This window comes from Drosophila biarmipes, chromosome 2L, assembly GCF_025231255.1.
Source record: "Drosophila biarmipes strain raj3 chromosome 2L, RU_DBia_V1.1, whole genome shotgun sequence".
Taxonomy (NCBI): Eukaryota; Metazoa; Arthropoda; class Insecta; order Diptera; family Drosophilidae; genus Drosophila; species Drosophila biarmipes.
The window spans coordinates 14,501,653-14,521,956 of NC_066612.1; the positions used below are offsets into that span (position 1 = coordinate 14,501,653).

The window sequence follows — 20,304 nt, forward strand, 5'->3', positions numbered from 1 at the left end:
GAAGCCAGGCTGCTCGGCTAACCCCGCGGCATCCCGTGGAAAGGACCTTTGGGGCGGGGAGAACGCGACTAGAAATGTCTTTCAATTTATAATGACAAAGTCGATGTGGGTCCTCCCACGTCTCCTCTCCTTTGCCAGCCGGGTCTTGTCTGTTGCATTCGCAATTCCGCATTAGAAACGGAAATGCTACGCACAGTGGTTCTAGATAGACCTTCTATCACCAGAAAGGGGAAAACAGTCTTTGGCGGACTTCAAGTTTATAATTGACTTATGATCAACAAATATTTTTAAGGAAGATATGGCATGTAAATTGTCCCTAAGATTTATTATATTACCATTTCTACTATATATATTTTCATTATTGAGAACCACCTAAATTATTAAGTTGTTACATTTTTGTATTATATCTTATGACAAAGAAAAGCCATAGCTTAGAACCACTGTATGGCAACAGCTATAATGTTGTCTGAAGCCGCCTCACCTCCGCATCCTTGGCCTTACTCCATCGCTGTTGAGCTCACAGACTTTGCGGAAATGCGGCTCACATTTTGCCATCGGAGATCGTGGGGCAGGCAGAGGGTCCGGGGCAGGGGCAGAAGCTGGGGCAAAGGCAATGGCAGATGCTGCGTCAATGGCAGCGACAGCATCCAGGGCAACAGACACATCGATGATTGCACATGGCTTAAAGACCCAACGGAGCCAGTTACCCGGCCACGCCCCTCCCACTCCCTCCCGGCCACACACCTTGCCCATCCCACCGTCCCCGCATCATTTCCTCGCATTAAAAATACAACGTCGGCAGATACATCAATTGAAAATGAGGCAAGGAAAGGCAAAGGCAACGGCAGCGGCAAGGCGAGTCGCATCTGCGGCGGACAGCAAAGAACAGGAATCGGAAGTCGGGCGAACGGGTGAGATGCGGACGATTGGGGACAAGGGTTAAGGGATAGTTACTCGTACTTCCCGGACAGGTTGGGTGCCCAGTAGATGTGGATGTGGACGGGAATGAGGATGGGGAATGTGGGGCAGCTGGGCCACTGTTTGTCTGGGCATGACAGCAGCTAAGCTGCAGCTGAGCGGGATTTGATGCCACGACCACAACTGTTGCTCGAGCAGATTCTTAAGTTTTCAATTTTCTAGATTAAGCCGGGGTGCAGAAAATATCGATAAAGCTAGAGGGCAGTAAGGGGTACCAAATAAAAAGATGATTTTCTTAGCAGCTCTTGAATAAATAAACTTAGCCGATGGTGTACATGGATATCGAAGCTAAATAGTTTTCCATAAAAATACAATAGTGAAAAAGTACACATAATAAGCATAATCAGTCATCGGAACTGTCTTCAGTAAATCTTAAAAAATCCCTAATACCTCTCAAGTTATGTCATTTAACAAGTTTCACAATTTCTGCGGCCCCAAGGGCCATTTTTCTCAGCCAGCGCTGCGATAACTCAATTCCGTGGCGCAAATTTGCTGAGACTGCAGATTATCTGCAGGGCGCTCAATCTATGGCAGCATCTGTCAGCCGGAGACAGCTCGGCCATATGTCTGGGCCATACATCACGTACATATATCCACGTATTGGCCACACCCCTTGGCCAAAGTAAACAAATAGCGCAATTTTCATTTGCTTTATCGCTCGCAGAGAATGGATGTAGGAGGTCCAATCATCCGAACCCTAATACGTTTAGGCTGCTCATAATCACGCTTCAGCTATTTGAGATGGATTGGTGGAAATCGGAGGAGGCTGGGTTCCGGGCGAAAGGCCCCGACATAGTTCGCCCATTGTTCTTATCGCATTATTACGTTTCTATTTGCCTTAGGGGCTTAGACTGCAAGAGGTTCATCCGCCGGTCCCTGCTGCTTTTCCCACTGGCTTATTTATAAGCGCTATTTGTCTTAGTGCCCCGCTCAACTAATAACTTTGCCGTTGTCTCTCCATCGGGCGGTTTTCTTTTTCCATCCTGTTTTCCTTTATCCTCCTCTGCTGCACTTGACGCTTGGCCAGCCGCAGTAAGTCCCTGCACTTGGAAAACATTTTATGGGTATTTAAAAAATATATATTAAAAACATTTGTATTAAATAATATTAATTATAAGTGTATTTCACGTGATACAAATAATACTAAATTAATTTAAGCTTGTAACCTGCATAACCTACGTTGCCTCGTCGGCAACTCCTTCTGGGATACTTCCTGGACTTTATCGGGCGGCCACTTCCGCTCCACGTACACAAATCACACGTCCCGCTGGAGTCCGGTGCTGGCTTCCGGCTATTTAAATTGACATCCTGCTGCAGGTGACTGCTTCCTGGCTTCCTGTCGCCACCTAGCCCCAATTCAATTTGCAAAATCATTAACACATTTAGTCAATAAGCTCTTGTGGATGCTCTTGAGACGCTGCTACCCTCTTCGGAGACTATTACACATTTTTATGTAATTATCTGCTTACTTTGTGGCCCTAGAAATAAACAGGCTCTCAGCCTTCTTTCAATATCCTCAACGGAGGGTTTGTGATTTTCTGTCCACAAAATTATCTTTAACTGGCATTGGATAAAAGCATCCTGTTGTCCAGGTCCCTGTAATAGCCATGAATTATGGCCACAACGTGTGAGCTCCTTTAGTTACACTTTGGAGCAGTTACTTGGAGTTCAGTTGGGATTAAGTGAAGAAAAGGTAAAGTTAACTTAGGGTCAACAGTGGAGCTGTTTGAGCTGAAAGTTTGAGAAAGTTTGGTGTACAATATTTTTATTTATTTTAAAAAAACCACATGCACGATTTTGGTGTTTTCTTAAAAATGAAATAAAACAACAAATTTATTTTATGGTCTTTTTAAAGGAATACCATTTAAATAACCCACATTTTCCTAGAAAAAGAGTTGTGTCTCGTAAAGCTGCACTTTCTTAAAGCCCAGCTTTACTGGCTTATCAAAACACGTATGGGGACGAGGTCCTTTTTAGTGTCACTGTTCGGGTTTCATCATCAGGAACAGCTGCAGCATCAAAAAAGGACGAACCATTTAAGTTTATGTGCCCGAGTGTGAGTGCTGGGCTCCTCTCGAGCGCCTGTGTGTGTGTGTTAGTTTCATAATGTAACCGGATGTGCCAACACAATGCTCGCACATCCGCTCGCCAGACAACAGGACAACAGCTGTCACACACACAGGCACACCAAGTTAAATGCCGCTGCGCTTTTGTTTGCACATCTTGAGGGATCGAAAAGGAGCAGAGACATGGGCAGTGGGCTGGCCATGAGGAGTGCCCATTCCCACTGCCACTCGCCTTTGTCCTGGGCCAGCAGATGACAGCAACGGGCGCATTATTAGAAGCAGCAGAGCATATAATAGGGGCATTTCACAACAAGGAGGCGTGAGTCCACACAAACAAACCTCGCCAAGCCCGGGCTACAGGCTCTGACATAATTATTAACTGCATGAATGTAAGTAAATATGAGGCGACCAAATGGCCAAAGATAACGAGGCCATTGTATGTTTATGCGAGTGAGTGAGTGCCTCTGAATTAGTGCTGCCGCACGGGAAAAGCGGGAAAAGGGGGCAATGTGGGGAAGAGGAAAACAGAAAATAGAAAATAGAAAAGCGAACGGCGGGCAGAAAGGCCCAAGCATTTAGCAGACATGTCACGTGCCGAGCTCATCATTTATGTTTTAGTTTTGGGCGCGCCTGACAAAACTTAATTGATTAAAAATAATATTCCAGCTGCCTTGCCTGGCCGAAGAAAAGCTGGGAGTACATGAAGCGCATTTTGATGAGCCCCATAATTATTGATGAAGGCATAAGGGAAAACCGATTCTTTGCCATAAGTTTACGCTTCGTTAAGTTTTCGTTCGACAATCCCATAAAAGGTTTTGCGAGGATGCTACTTATCTTAAAATTTAGAGCTAATAATTTTAGGACATTTTATAAGATTGCCTAGAATACAACATAATAACTATGGTATCTAAATTTATTGACAAATTAAATACCTTTCCTCTAAAATATGCTCTTTTGAAAAGCCTGAAAGCCCTTAGAACATCTTTTTTGCCATCACCTATTCTTCCCAATTTTTTGTGGCTTGTTACTTATCAGCAACCATTTTTAATTTACTGCTAGATTTTTTGCGCTTCCCCGCCGCTGCTAATTATAAACTTTTTAAGTGGCTTATTGGGAGGGCCGCGGTTGCCCGGGCCTCGTCGCGTATCCGCAGTGGTGTACGCCCAGCGTCGGCGGCAAGTCATCAAGTGGTCTTCAACTTTTTTACTTTTCCAAGATGTTGCCACTGTGTCCTTTTTACCCGAGACCGAGGCCGGGGAGCATGTTTTATTTAAGGCGAGTAGTTTCCGCTTTAAGTATGCACACAGCGGCGTTTATGTGCATTGATAATGAGTAGGCCACCCGTTTTTTATGCTCTTTAAGCTGGCATTAAGGTTTGATTAATGTTTGCCCAGTCCGGGAATTTATGCGAACTCCACTCTCCCTTATGCATATGCTTGTTTGGGCCGTCATAAAATGGCATTAAAAGCATAAACACACCAGTCGCTCCGAGCGACTTTTAACAGCCAGCTCATAAATATAAAATTATACATAAATGCGCAGCGAAAATCACATCACTTTCGGTGGGGGGAAGGAAAACCGGTGGATTTTCCCAAGTCGACCTTGCATTTTCAGCGGACATAGTTGATGTGATGGATCACAATTCGATTTTTAGTAGACATTAAGCTGGATCGCGTGTCCACGCCCACCGCATAAAAGCGGAAACATTTCTCACCTTCGCAAAGAAAAGATGGAAAATCGGGGAAACTTTGGCACGAAAAGCAAACATGAAGGGAGCATGGACAGGAACATCTGCCAATGGGGTGCGTCAAAGTAAATTTATGATGATAGATGGGGAAGAACAGGGGGAAATATCTTCAATATGCAACAAGCTGCCAAATTGTTACAACGTCAGCGCAATCTTTGGGATATAAATGTTGCCAGCAGGAGCTCCTTAAACGTGTATCAATAAATGAATTGACTTTGCCATAAAATATTCCATGCTCCATCACCGGGAATTGCATCACAAAAAGAAATGGCGTCGGGTTGTAAATATTTAATATGCTTTTTGCATGTAGCCCCCGATAAAGTGCGTGGCGTTGGGCAGATTAATCATATCCCTAGGGGGACTGCGGAGCTGGATCCTAGCACACCTAGCTGCAGCTGCTCCGGCTCCAGCACCGAAAAAAGCGACCCATTGTTCTTTTTATACATATTTTGTTTTTTTTTTTTTTTGTTTCTGCACATTATCAGCATAAATTCAAATAAAAAACGAGAGTAGCTGCTGTCTGTCGTCCGTGTAGCTGTGTAGCTAAATAAATGATGTTATAACAGAGCGAGAGGAGGCAGGCTGACAGGACACACACAGGTCCTGGGGCCTGCCACCCAATCATATATTTCTCCCCCCTGCAGCTAACCAGCTTTTTTGTTCGCTTCAACTTTGGCAATTTTTCTTGCGCCCCCAAAAGTTGACAACAGGCTGGGCGAAGGACTAAGCCAGGACACGTATTCCAAGGGGCAGCAGCTGTCAGCCGGAGAGCCAGGACAACATGATGGAGCTCATCAACATGACGATGGCGGGATGCACTGGCATGGGGGCCCACTGCCAATGGTTTTAGGCAAATGGAGCAACAAAATGGCTGCCGAAGGATGGAAGGACGCGTGCCTGGCCAAAATCCCGAGGCGTGATTGATTAATATTATTCTCGGCTAATCTAACTTAAATGGGCCCACAGCAGACAGAGCCGGCAAACATTACTTATTCAGCAACTTTTTCCCATTCCCTCCTCAGCCCCAACTGTGCGTGAGTGCGTCTCGTTGACTACGCTCCATACATAATAAACACGCGGCGTGTTAAGTGCCGGGCACAAAACCAGAAATCCAAAAATACGCCCGCTTGTTTGCGAGTATTTCATCTCATATTTATATGCACGGAAGGTAGACAACTGAAATAACCTTGTTATGGGGAAATTTGCTATGCATAAAGAACGGCAGCCGAAGCGGCTCAAACTTTTCCTTGTCAGCAGAGGGACATAATAAATGTTGATATGAAACATAAGTGATGTCTTGGCAGCACTATACTTGACCGAAAATAAAGCTGCCTTTCCACTGGCTTTCACATTTTTTCCCGCAATCAAAATTATAATTAATCAAATTAAGTCTCTGCAAATGGCCGCTGACAGCATTTGTCCCGAGGCAGTGAACTCCGCTGATTGCTCACTTCAATCAATAAATGAAGCTCGTTATTAATTAATGCAAAAATGATGGCAAAAAGGCCGCAGCAGCTGAAGCGAACAACTTTCCTGATGCGAATTGAACAACTGTCAGCAACATGTTGCCGCTGTCCTGCGCTTTTCACCGCCCGCCCGGAAAACTACCGCTTTCCGCCTTGAAGGCCCGGCATTTGACAGTTGCCTCATTTATTTCTGCAATTTTCCACCTGGCAGCAGCAACAGCCGCCCTTGAGTTGTTGACTTAATTAAAATAATAAATGATTTTCGGTTTCTATTAAGCCACGGGTCACTGAAATTAATTAAGTCCTAACGGGGTAGTTAATTGATGGAGAATCGGCCTGAGAAATGCTTTTAATAGACCATATGGCAAGATAGAATAAAACTGACTAATGTTCTCATTGAAAATATACATGCATATTATTTTGCATCTATACAATTAATTTTGATTGAGTAATCTACCATGATGAAGTGGAAAAAACTATTTCAGATTTCAAACTGATTTCTGAAAACCCTTATAATTTTTCTCTTATTAAAATTACAGCAATTATGGTAAAACATAGTTCTAACAAATTTAGTCATTAACAAGTAAATCTTAAATATTTTAAATTTCCTCCGTATTTTCCCTACTTTATTTACCATAATTAAGGTTGCCAAATATTGTCTCCGAGGACCTGGAGAACGCAATCCCTTCTCTTTGGCCAAGGAAAAGGAATTTCTTTGGCAGCAAGCTTGTTGCCAAGAATTTTTCAATTAATTTTCCGCCCAACCGCAAGGGGGGCGCGTCCCCCTCCGCCAGAGTCGGCTTATGATTCGTCTTCTTCGATCCACCCCGTTGCCAACTCCCGTTTTGGGCGTAATTATTGTTTGCATTTGCCGGATGCAAAGTTTTTCATTAGTGTGGGGCAAACAAAAAGGAAGAAATAATAATAAAGAAATGAAAATCGCACAAAGTTGAAAATCGCTGGTGAAAGGGGCGGCCTTTCTGGCTGGGACGCATTTGCAAACGTGCCGGTGGCATGCTTCATTGGCTTGTGCATTATTTGTGCAACCTGGGTTGCATCGTAAAAAATGCAGGAGTAGCAGGCTGCCACTGCAGCTGCTCCTGGCTCCTCTCGGCAGAGGGCAAAGGGCAGAGGGCAGAGGGCAAGGATGACGACGGCCAGAAGTGGGTGTTGCGGGCTGGGCGTGCCGACACGGACACGGACATGCGAGAACAAGCCACAGTATTTATGGTCCTGTGGCTGCCGGGGACAGCAACGAGTAATGTTCACCCCCTCGCAGGGCGTCGCCTGGCCATAAAACACAATCAAGCGTAAAAATACTGGGCGGGCACTTAACCCGGCCAACACCAGCACCAACACTAAGAGCTACGGCAACCACGACACGTCAACGGTTTTTTACCTTTTTATATATATGCTCGGTACTCGAAAGGGACACGGGGTATATCATATTCCTGAATTTATGTGGACTCAACGAGAGGAAAAAATGTGAGTGCTCCATAAAAGCAAACAAGCCAGAAAGCAACTACATTTGCTATGTAGGTTTTTAGGATGTGCAGATAGGCTTTATTTCTTTACAAGAATTACATAGGTCGGAGTTATATAACAAAACAAAAAACTGGTTAGATTTCTAACCTAACAGATAGTTTGCCACTGACAATTATAGCACAAAATTAGTTAATTATATTATACGAACAAAAGTACATACCATTATGAGACCTTCTCCTTTAAGGTACTTTAAAAAGATGTAATGTATGTTTTTATTAGAATTTCAATTTATAAACACTCAGTGACATGTCTGAAAAAGGTTCACACAATCATGTCTTCAATATGTTTCTTGCCTGCACAGTATCGCGAAGTTGGTTACTTCGCAGGTGTTGCATGTGTCGCTTGTTCAGTGGTTGTTGCTTCTTGGTTTTTAAATATTTTAAAATGTTTGCTTAGCAGCTCGGCGGCAGAGCTCCTGCTTTTTGTCGCCTATTTACTTATGCCCGTGTTGGCATTACGTATTAAAATTGCATGATTTTAATTGCACAGCTTGCGCGGAGCGGTGGCAGCATCATTTCAGCGTTTCTGCAACGGCTGCATTTAATGTTGCGCATACGCAACGTTGCCGCTGCACATAATGTTTGCGTTTGTAATTGAAAGGGCGGAAGAGATAGTAATGTCCACGCCCGGCCCGCCGCACCACCGCCCGCACATACATCAGGCGGTAAATCCATAGTGCCCCATGCCCCATTTTCTGGTTAAATATTATTTTTGCCATTAGCCGCACTGTTCATTGCAGCCCCTCGCATTCCCGCCCCATTACACCCGCATCCGCATCCGCATCCCTTTCATTTGCCGTGCTCATTTCGCCAGTTGTTTATTTATTTGTTTTCTCTGAATGCAGCTGCTGTTGCTGACTTTGTTGTTTTTGCGGTGCAGCTTCTTATTTCATGAAATGAAAAGCTAAACAGCACAACGCATTGTCTGGCACGTAATGATCGGAATCGCGGGGGTGAGGATGTTGTTGCGGTTAAAGCCTTTGTGGCACTCGAAACGCCGCACTAAGTGAGATGCACAACGGGCATTTTGTGAATGAAATTTGCTATATTTAAAACCATATTGGCGTTCAATTCTATTAAATTAAATTTAAACAATGGTATAAATAGTACTAAATGGGCAAAATAAGGATGTGGCTGCGGTCTAGGCCTTGGTGGGCTAGAAAAAGTAATTCAGTGACATATAATATCTTTGACCATTATTTTGTTAAATTCTTTAATCTTTAATTCTTAATTTTACTAGTAACTAGGCATAATAGAAAATAGGCTACAATCCCAATAAACATTTAATTCGGAATTAAAATTAAAGGTTAAAACGAGTTTCCTCCAAAAGCATTGACTTTTAGTTGCTAAAACATTTTGATACAAGAGCTAACAACCAATTTATTTGCAATCAAAAAGTGGAATTTATGCTTTTTCAATTAAGAATACATTTCCACCCATAATCCGCATTTTCAGTTGTTCAACCTCTTTGAACCACACTCAATTATGCGTATCATTTAAACTATTTTTCGCTCTTTCGACTGTTTCCAAAACATTTGTTAACAAAATGCGCTCGACATGGGCAGCTTATTTAGAAAGCATTTTAATGATATTTATTTTTATTTTCGGGACAAATAAACGCGGAAAATCCCCAAACATTTAATTTAATGAAATAACAAACATGATGCACTAACAGCATCAAAACAGCAAACAAATAAATGGAGGAAAATATAGAAAGTGGAGCGGAGCGCGCTAATGGCAACTTTAATGCTTCGAGGGCTATATATACACGTATATCTTCGGGGCTGGGGGATCTCTGGGCATAAGGATGCGCATAATGTACAAAGTTTGCGACGCAAACTAATTTCAAAGTAATTACGTAGCACAAAAGTGTTGATATTAGACTGCAGGAAAGGGGGGCGAGGAGTGAGCTGCAAAAACAACATGACAAAATGTCGTCAGCAGACAACCAAAAAGCCCGAAAAAATAACTTGCCAGCCAAACAGCTGCACAAATGCGATGAGTTTACACCAACATCGGCTTCAGACCCTGCGATCCCCGCCCCTGAAAACAGGCCACGAATGCGCCACGTCAGCGCAGCATCATCAAGTCCCTTTACCGACTTTCTGGCGCTCCTAACAAGCCCTGAAAAAATGCAATAAAATAAGGGAAAACTTCTTAGGCGGGAAACGCTGTCAGGGCTTTTGACTTTAATACGCGGTCGGGGAGAAATTAAACTTGGTATCTGGCTTCATTGAGGGTCCCCGGGCGATATCCTAAGTAGCTTCATTTTCCCCCCAGGCCAGGCAATTTTCTATTTATTTTTGTAATATTTTACAATTTCATAAAGTAAACGAAAAACGGCGAAATATGAAGGCAGTTAAGTTGCCAGGGGAACTTTGGGGAAGATGCTTACATTTAAAGAAAATTTTTCGAATTGTGATTATGATTTTAGCCCTTACTTAAGTCCCCAAATCATTTCGTTTCTCTGATTTAAAGATTATTTTAATACCCCTTTAAATGTTTTTACTGTTTGACCTTCGATTTGTTTATAAAATACCTATTAAAACTTAGCTAAATTAATTTCTGAGTGTACCCGAAGCTGGAGGCACTGTAGGCAACTGGAGGAGAGCTCCCAAGAGGCACAAACAGGAAGACAAAACTCAGTGGCAAAGCACACAGATACACACTCTCGAAGTACACTCGGCGGAAACGGAAGCTGGCAAAACAAGAACGCCGAGCGACAAAAACAACGGCAAACGCAGAAAAGCTACAGCTGCAAAACAAAAGCAGAAACTACAGCAGCGCTCGCACAAAGCGGCCAAAACCAACAATAAATGAGGCAACAGAAGCCGAAACAAGCAACACAAACTCAAAGGCAGTCGGAAAAACACATTTGCACATACACACACGTCTGGGTAAAATGCAGACTGACTCTTTATCTGTCACTAGTTTTTCTTTTTCGACCAAGTATACCCACACATACTCTTCGAAAGCTGGTTTAATTAGTCTAAAAACCTCCAAGCAGTTCTCGAGAGCAGAAAAAACAATCAAATAATAAGTCGTACTATAAATTTACGACAATTTCCCATGTTAATTTAATATATAATTTATTCTTTATGACAAGCCCGGTCAGGATTAATGGCGAAAACCTTTTTAAAGTTGAGTACTTCCCCCGAAAACCGTGCCAATCACTTAAAAGCCAGGGTAATTATTTGCGTTTTATCCTTCGCAAATTATTACCGCACTTAGTGTCCAGCCCGAGAACGCATTCCGATTATTTAGGACGCTCCCCCAGCTTGGCATTTGAGCCCTGAACTCTGCAAATGGGGCCCCAATAGTGGCGGCATCTCGGCCATTCCGGGCACGTTCATAAACAAGCATTTTATATCCTGGAAGGACAGCTGTTGCCGCTCGTCTGACCATAATGAAAATATTTACAAGATGAAAACTTGTTTCGTCTGTGTGTGCAGGACATAAAATTAGCATTTTTATGCAGGCCGCCACACAATTAGAAACAGTTGCAGCCCAGTGTCTTCGACCCGGCCGAGCATCTCTCCTTTCTCCACCGGCTTGTGCTGCAAAATGGCCAGCATAAAGTGAGCTTTAATGGCCACCAGGTAGGTTTGTTAGCTCGCATTTACATGGGCATTAAATGGGTCCTGGACCAGACATGTCCTGCCGCCGATGCTGCTCCTTGTCGATTTGTTTTTGGTCATTACTGACCGAAAAGGGGGCAAAAGAAGTATAAAACGACCCGGGGGCAGTTTAAGGCTGCTCCCTCCAGTTTTTAATGGCTTCGACTGGCGAACACTTGGAGTGTCGTTAAGGGGCGGCGGGCGATAAAATCCAGAATGGGGCGTGGCCGGCGCCGGATGCTGGGTTACGACGCTGGGCTTTTGTCTGACTGACCATTGCCTGCAATTAAACCCACACCAGGCTGCCTTTGGCACTCGCATCCGCCTGCATCGAACACACCGCCCAGCTGCCCAGCCGCCCAGCTGGTGTGTTAATTGAGGTAAATTACGCCATTTTTATACCGGACTCCTCCTTGCTTTTTTCGCCCCGCCTCAAATAGGTTTATTGGGAAATTTATTTGTTTAATTGCATTATTTTTTGTTTCCCCGTTGCCGATGCAAAAGGAATGGAGAAAAAACCCTGCCATAAAATTGTTTTTATGGCGCACTGGCATAAGCTGGGAATTTATTGCTCTTGTTTGGCAAACAGAGCGGACCTGAGCGAAGAGCTTAATGAAATTTGAGAAATTTTTATTTTCAGCCAGGGGTAGCCGCGCAAAGTATTTTCCACAATTAAATTGGAATATTTTGCTGGCAGCTTGGATGAACATTTCCTAGTTTTCACACTGCATTCCGGCAGAAAATTCTATTAGAGTGGCCCGCTCTGCTTAACCGTCAGTGGAAATTGAAGGAAAGTATTCCAGAAATGAAAATATATCTCTATTTAATTATCCATTTAACGACTAAAATAGGGATCATACTATTAACCAATTTAATTGAAATTAGAGTAATCGATTTCTGGAAAATAAATGCGTATTTGCTTTTTATTCCTCCTAGTGGCTGAAAATAATCCCTCTTTGGTTAAGTTTAAGCCAACTCTCAGCCACTCTGCGCAGAATTTATCTCCTTCCGGTGCACTGGGCAAGTCTTCTCGAAAACTAGTTCAGATCCAGGTAATCCCTGCCACAGCTTAGCTCTTGTTGTGCAGACTTTCGTTTGAAAAAATCCATCGGATGTGGAGTGCCGAAGCCACCGAAAGACAGCCAACGATTGGATAGGCGGCTGTCTCAGGCATTTAAGCCTAATTTGAGGGAGGGCCGGGTGCTCGAAGGAGGCCTGGCCTCCTGGCAGGTCCTGGCAATTACAGTTAAGGCAATTTTCGCAACGTGTCGCCTCCTGGCTCCCACTTTTCGCCCACCCTAATCACACAGACCAACTGCAATCGGCTTTTGTGCCGTTTTTGGTCCCTTTTCAGGCTCTGCAGCATCCCGTCGATGGCCTCGTTAGTTGCGACTTAGAACGAGCCACAGTACAATCAAGTCGACACACACACGCGGCTGCCATAAAAGCGAATGTCCTGGCAAAAAATAGAGCGTACAAAAGGCAGTAAACGAAAAATGGAGGCCAACCGAATGCCATTTACATTTAAAGCACACTTTTAAACGGCCCAACCCGGAGCCCTTGTCTTCCTTGGCCGGGCCCAAAAAATAATTCCAAACTTTTCGCAGCGCAAAAACTTCGGCAATTTAATTAAACCGAAGCGACTTAGTGGATTGGGCCAAGGCGCGACACCTTTCAGTCTGAACTTTGGTGTCCTTTATGGCCGGTAAATGCCAGCGAACAATGTTGCAGGCAGGCGGGAAAACGGCAGCGGAGAAATGGGGATTTCCCGGGAAAAGCGGGGGAAAGCGTAGAAGGTAAGAGGACATGCAACTGGTTGCACTCTTGCCCTCTTGCACTCCGGCGCCCGGCAACATTTTATGGACCATTCAAAAGCGCTACAAAAATGAATCACAAGCGATAACAGTTAAGGCGAAAACTTGCAGTTTCCTTGATTACAGACAAGTTGCTTTTCCACGAGGAAAGCTTTTGTGGGTGGAGTCGATTACTCATCCACAAGGCAGGGAAAATATGCGGAAAGCAGCGAATATTTGAATACCCTATGAAGTGTTTTACACCGTTTTTTCATTAAGATGGAGCCATCTTTAAAATATACAATAATATAGCCCCCAAAATCTTTAAATACTTTGTTTAGTACTCGTTAAAATATATACATATTTGGATACCAGACTACTCATATTCATATTTCTCACATTAATTTAACTGCAATGCTCCGGCCAAGGTGAAAAAAATCAAAGTCACCATGAGATACGTAGACGCAAAGGATTTAAATCTTAACTGTCATTAGTGTCAACGCAAAACTGGCAGCCCGAGCACTCGGAAGCGTTTAAGTGCACTTGAGTGGATTTTAATGGACTCAAACGGAGAGGCGTTGGCAAGCAGTGGGCGTGGCAGCCAGCAGGAATTGCAACACTCTAGACTCTTGTGACTCTAATCAAGCCTTTTGTCTCCGTTTGAGGGCTTAACGAGGAGCAGGAAGCTCTACCACTCCATCTGTTCCTCAATCATGTTCTCGACTAGAACATCTGCACAGAGAGAAAATGTCAGGGGTGTTTTGATTATTATATCTTACATCTAAATTATAGTTCACATCTAGATTTTAAACTTTTTCCCATGAAAACCAACATGTTAATCACTTTTATGGGCATATACCCCTTCCTTAAGATTTCTCTCCGTGCATAGACGTAAGCCTGGCCTAAATTAAATGCAGGACCGAGCAATGTGTAGCGTGGCCGCCCATTTCATGGACCATTTAATAACCAAAACATTTGCTAATTAGGCACCGAGTGGCCGCCATCGGCAGTTGAAGCGCTGATGCGTGACTTAACCACTGAGTTTCTCTCCGCACCATTATGCGAATCCTATGCAAATAAACAGCAACTCGAGGGCCGAGGCGAAACGGGGGCAACAATGAATGGGAAACTTGTAAATAGGCCAGGATTTCTTGTTACAAATGCTCCATTCAACAACAAACCGAACTCGAGTCGACTCGCACTTCTATGGCCTACTTCATTAATATTTATACAAAGCGGGAGAAGTTTCCAAGTACCCAGGCCAAATGGTTTTTGCCTTTGAATCCGTAATGCTCGTCGCGGGGCGGGGGTCTTGGGGAGGTTTTCCGTTTACTTCTGGAATCGTTTTCATCGTAATTGAACTATAAATGCGCCGAGTCGCACATTTATTTGCTTGTTTATTTGGTTATTATGCGACTGTGCTCGCCAAAACGAGGCAAACAACACGCCAAATTGTAAATCAAATAAATAAATCAGATGCAAGTTAAGCCAGTATTTGCGCTGCATTTAAATATGGAAACTGGTTTTCATTATGGCCTTTCCTTTTCATCTATTTGCAGAATCGTTTAAGCAATGCGGTCAAATGAACCTAAATGGAATTTTCAATTTTCGGGGTAAGTTGACAATAAACAAACACAATATATCAAATGCAGAAAATCGCTTTTTGTGCTGCTTAGCCAGCGAAACACAAAAGGCAATATGAAGCCCTTCCAACTCGACTGCACTGCCTCCTGAGTGAAATTGATATGCTGCGCTAGTGGAAATGGAAATGTAATTAAAGCCAGCTTATAAGAGGCATTTCCTTTTGCCTGAACTGTCATCTGTAGTTGAAAGTTGGCAGTTTCCCGGGACGTGTCGTTGAAACAAACAAACTTGCGGTTCCACCAAGCAGAAAATTAATTTGGAAATTCGGCAGAGATATCACTTTGTCTGAATCAATGAAGCAAAACTAAGTGCTCTTTTGTAGAGGCACCTAGATGTTTACAAATAATTAATATATATATAATCAACATTTAAGTGTATTTTCATGGTCTGGATTTTAGTTTTACTCCTACACCTTTTCAATTTTGCTCAAAGAGATTCATAACCAAGATTCCCTTTTTTCGCATACACTGTACATAGTTCAGTGCTAAGCCTCTGCATGTCCTGGCCCGAAGAAAGGACTTTCAATCAGAGGGCACTCCCTTTGAACTCTTGCCACCTGTGTTTCTGCGCCGAATATGAAGTTAAAGCTCTTTTTATGGGGCCAACGTGAGGTTGTGGGTTTTTGTTTATGTTTTTCGCCGGGCTGTTTTATCCTTTGGATGGGAAGTTTGCCTCCGGCTTGTTGATGCAGCTATCCTTTCGCCGTGCCTCCGCCTGTTTTATTTGCCGTACATCTTTGTTGACTGAGAGCAAGAGTGTAACTAACGTGAACGTTGTCCGCGCGAGGAATTTAATTTGGCTGCAAATTGCTGGCAGGAAACACTGTTAGCCCGGGAAATTAGTTTACATTTTGAGCAGTTCTTAAATTAATTTGTAAGATTTCAGGAGGTTAAATATTTGCTCCCCACTACATTCCATTTTGTGCACTAACTTAAGCTGGACTTGCCCTGTGAAATGTGAACAATAGTTGGAAAGCCTGCATATGCCACACAGAATCCCTTATTGTAATCCGCATGGCCAGCTTGACTTCTTCCGTACATTTCCATGGCTGTTTATTCAAGGATTTTCCTGTGCCATCTCCTCTCGCTTGTGTGACCGTAAAAAGGACATTCACATCTGCATACATGCATGAGAAATTTGCTAAAAACGTAGCAACTTGCCATGGAAAAAAGCAAGTAACGAAACAAGTCAAATAAGAGATCATCGGATTATATACAAAGGAGGAGCTCACAGGCAGCTGGCCTTAATTGTATTAGAAAACGCACACGAAATGCCGAATGCAAATAGTAATATTTTGCAAGTTTGAAAGGAAGCTCGGCCAGTTACAATTTGAGGCTAATCCTTTGACTTGCACACATCCTCAGGAAAAAGTGGTCATGCATATTGCATAATAAACAAGCCAGCACACATGCATTTATTTATTTGAATGCCCAAACAAAACCAGATTTTTCACTAGCCCCAAAACCGAAGACAGCAAACACTGAATAAGCCAAAATGATGGACGTACTGGCTCAAGAAAAGATACATTGGCCAGATGAACAACCAGATACAAGTGACACTGGCGTATGCTTGGATTTCCTGTAACTCGGCTTTTGCCATTTGCATACAAAGCATTTGACTTTTGTTCTAGATGACAAATAAAATAAACGATAAACACATGTATGGCCATCTGTGGGTTTGATTGGCCTGTTCCATCCGACAGATACAGATACAGACACGGATACTGGAACACTGAGTTCCCTACGTGACTGCGACACGACCAATTAGTGTTGGCCTGTCCACAGACCGCCCGCTGGTTCCCCAGGACTCCAGGAATCCAGGCATCCCGGCTCCGGGCAAATTAAAGACTTAAAGCCCCCGTAAATGCCCTCCTTCACCGCGCTCGTCTGTAATTCAAAGCAGGCATTGAATTCAACACCTTTTATGAAGAGCCCAGCGCCTGCACATGCATACAAAATTCAAAGGACGAGGAGCAGTTCTGCTTTTGCCATTGTGGCTGTGTGCTTGTTATTTGATGACTATTTTAAGGACACTTGCCGTCGTCGTTTTGCCCAAGTGCCAGTGCACAAAGTGCTAAAAAGGACCTGAAAAGATGCTCGCACATAGAGAACAGAATGATAACCGGGGTAGAGTAAACCGAGTACGCAAATTTGATGGAAGGCAAACGAGAACAAGCTAAACACAAGGAGGGATAAAAGCATCATTAGATTGAAATACTCTTGGGGTAGAGTTAAAAATATACCAACCATATAAAAAATTAACATCTCAGTGCAAAAGTGTATTTCATCTCTATTAAAAACACTTTCTGGCCTTATTCAGTTATGCAATCTAGGACCAGTTAAGTTCCCTGACTCTGCTTGAATCAAGGTCCACACCCCTCATGCAGAGTACGTCTAATGAAATTTGGCCGGCAGAAACTGGAAAGACAGTGGCAGACTTCAAAGTGAATGAAAATCGAAAGAAAAACTGATGGGGAAAACAGAACTTCAGGCAGGGGAAGTTAAAAAGTAAACAACCATTATGCACTCCACATAAAGATGGGGCTCGGAGCTGGGGATTCTAGGAGTGCGATGCTATCGAGAGGGTAAATGGCAGTTGGGCAGCATAAACACATTTTACGGGCCCACTCCCTTGCCCACACACACAGCGAAAAAATAAACAATTTCATAAGATATGCGGAAAAAATGGAAGAACAGCGTTGGAAAATATCTGAATATTTCTGCTGGGGCCGAGGGGAAAAGGACAACCGCAGGAGGAAAGCGGAAAATGCAAAGCAAACAAAACATTTTCAGATGGTGGAAAAAAGGAAAATCAAGGCGAGCCGGGCGACGAGACACTTTGCCGCCAACGCAAATATACCCCAAAATGTGGGCAGGGAAAACAGGAATGGACTTCGCCAACAGTGTTGACCGAAAATATTGAATACTTAACATAGATTTTTTTAATCTTAAAGGCATATAATATTTAGATTCTTAATTTCAAAATATATTATTTATTAAAAATAAATATTTTTATTTTGTAACGAAAAATATTTCAAACAAAATGCATAAATGAGGCATTCTCTGCAAATCCAGACATTCAAAGTTGTTAGCCAAGCATTAAAACGGATAAATTTAGGTTGCCACCCTATAATTAGGGTGAAAAGTCTTTAAGAAGCTATAACTTTTAAGTGAATGAACTGATTGTTATGCAACACATGTCTTTCTTGTAAAAAACACTTCACATTACCCATTTTATATTTGATGTCTTACTTTTCACTACAAAATCTCAGTTCTATACAGAAATCCTATCTAGAAATGTGCCGAACTTCCAGCACCGTCTCGGAAAAGTGTGAAGCAGGGCCAGACTGTACGAAAAGAGAGTGAAAAGCAGGAAAGGACCGGAAACCGGGGGCGACAAGCAGAAATGGCGACATCGTTGGCCACTCAGCGGCGTTTGACACTTGAAGCAAATGACAATGTGGCCGGCAAGGACAACGTAAGGACAACGACAAAGAGCACAACAAGGGCAAAACAAAAACACAAACCAAGAAAACAAAAAGTGGGAAGGCAAGCAGACATAAATATTTCAATTTTGGTTCGAAAAATGTCACTTATGCATACATATATGCACGGCATTTAAGTGCGTAAAGTAAAGATGAAACATTGAGCGGGCATAAAATTAAATCCACACTCAAGCATACAAAGAGGCGGGTTGTTGAAGTGAACCAGTACCAAGCTGCTGATATGGCGAAATGGGGAAATATTAAAAAAAACGAAGAAGGGAAAGCATCTGCGAGCCCGAACAGTCGTAAATAAATGGAAAACCCGTGGCCTGTGATGGCCCCTAAATGGGGAAAGTAAATGTTCTGGTCGTGGTTCGTTTGAGCTTGGAACTCAAAAAAGAAAAATATATTAGCATATGTAACAGCAATAATGCCTGACTTATGCCCTTGTCTCTTACATCTAAAATTAACTTACAAATTTAATAATGTCTAATGGCCAAAGTCCAAGGAAATATAAGATTTAATGCCAACAAAGACATTTAGTTTTCTACTTTGGAATATTAACCTGCTGACAGTTTCTTATCGTTAAGTCTCGTTTATATCTGGTCAGCGTTTTTCCTCATCGTCTTGTGGTCACGCCCCTCGTTACGCCCACGCCCACTCATATGGCATGCAATTGGCAATGCAACTCCCCTGTCAATCAAGTGACAGCCACCCAGCCATCGGAAAACCTCCTTGCCCTTTGTTATTCCGCATTTGGGAGGGAGGAGCCCTCCGGTAAAAACTGCTTATCAATGAATTGCAGAACAGCATAGTAGCCATATCGCAACTTTCCCATAAGCAGATGTATACGTATGGGAATCCGTGGAGAGATTGGCTGAAAGACATTTGCATGTGTAGCTGCTTGTTGGCTGGCTGGGGCTTTTTGTTGCAGCATTGACATTTACGCAACATGTCCCTGTTGCATGTTTGCAATTTGCATTTGCAAATAGTTGCCAAAACGAACATCAAATGCGGCTTGACGGAGCGGCAGGATCACAAAGTGCAAGTTGGAGCGCTATGACACTCTGAAAAAATGGTACTTCAGTCAGGGATTTTTTTAGAACTTATATAATCACTTTATATAATCACTTTTTATCTTAAATGATTAAAAATATATTGTCTAGCATTAGTTAGTTCGATTTATTTTTTTTAAAGCTCTCTTGCTTACTTAACAAAATTTTGTTTAATGCGCGGATGCCCAAGTATTCAGTATACCTATGGATTATTGACATAAGACAATTTTTTAATTTCACCAAAAGTTCCTGCATTCCAAAATTTTCAATATGCTGGTTCCAAGCCTCAAAAAAGTCCGGGAACTTAACATTTTTCCGCCGAACCGCTTTTCTGACTGTACTGCCGTCAGTCTGACTTTTCCGAACGAAAGTTTGTAAATATGCATGCAAATTTCGCCCGTTCTGGGTTTTTTTGTTTCAATTTTGGCCGCCTAGAGTAAGCATTTGTGTGGGTGGCCTGGGAGGTGATTTTCTCCGCAGTTTTAGTTACAGTTTTCGGTTTCGGTTTCATGTTTGCCATGTTGCGGCATCCCGTGTAGCCCGGTTTTGTTGTTTGCCTCTTGGCATGCATTTTGATAGCTTCCCCCACCCGAACTGTGGCGTTTTCATAAATGCAGATACAATATGCGAGTGTAGCTCTTTGTATCACAGCTGGTGTGTGGGTGTGCTATGAATTGGAATATTGGCCATATTGATAACCACACAACGACAGCAACTAACTGGTCTAGTTGGGGATAACATCAATATTCTATTTTTTGCCAGGAGCATTTTTCATTTGAATCCCATCTCGAGCGTTAATTTGCATTCTCGAAATGCCACAAGGCTGCCACTGAGTCTCTGGTGCTGTTTTTTCCCCATTTTTGGGGTATTAGCATATTGAAATTTGATCTGTGTGTATATTAGTGTGTCA

The 20,304-nt window shown here is 42.9% G+C and overlaps 1 protein-coding gene and 2 long non-coding RNA genes across 3 annotated transcripts in view; 1 reads left to right on the forward strand and 2 right to left on the reverse strand.

The window, feature by feature from the left end:
- The window catches only part of LOC108034368 (uncharacterized), a 40,650-nt gene that overhangs the window by 14,258 nt on the left and 6,088 nt on the right, over window positions 1–20,304 (forward strand). The window contains exon 3 of the long non-coding RNA XR_001768719.2: window positions 14,771–14,824. This is a non-coding gene — a long non-coding RNA (uncharacterized LOC108034368). The remainder of the gene's footprint in view (window positions 1–14,770; window positions 14,825–20,304) is intronic.
- LOC127010661 (uncharacterized) lies at window positions 16,832–17,329 on the reverse strand. The gene is made up of 2 exons (XR_007763384.1): window positions 17,102–17,329; window positions 16,832–17,030 (listed from the first exon to the last, which is right to left on the reverse strand). It is a non-coding gene; the product is annotated as an uncharacterized LOC127010661 (long non-coding RNA).
- Window positions 19,741–20,199, reverse strand: LOC108034367 (uncharacterized). The gene is given in 3 exon segments (XM_017109257.1): window positions 19,741–19,973; window positions 19,976–20,150; window positions 20,152–20,199. Coding segments are annotated over 3 exon segments (456 nt in total).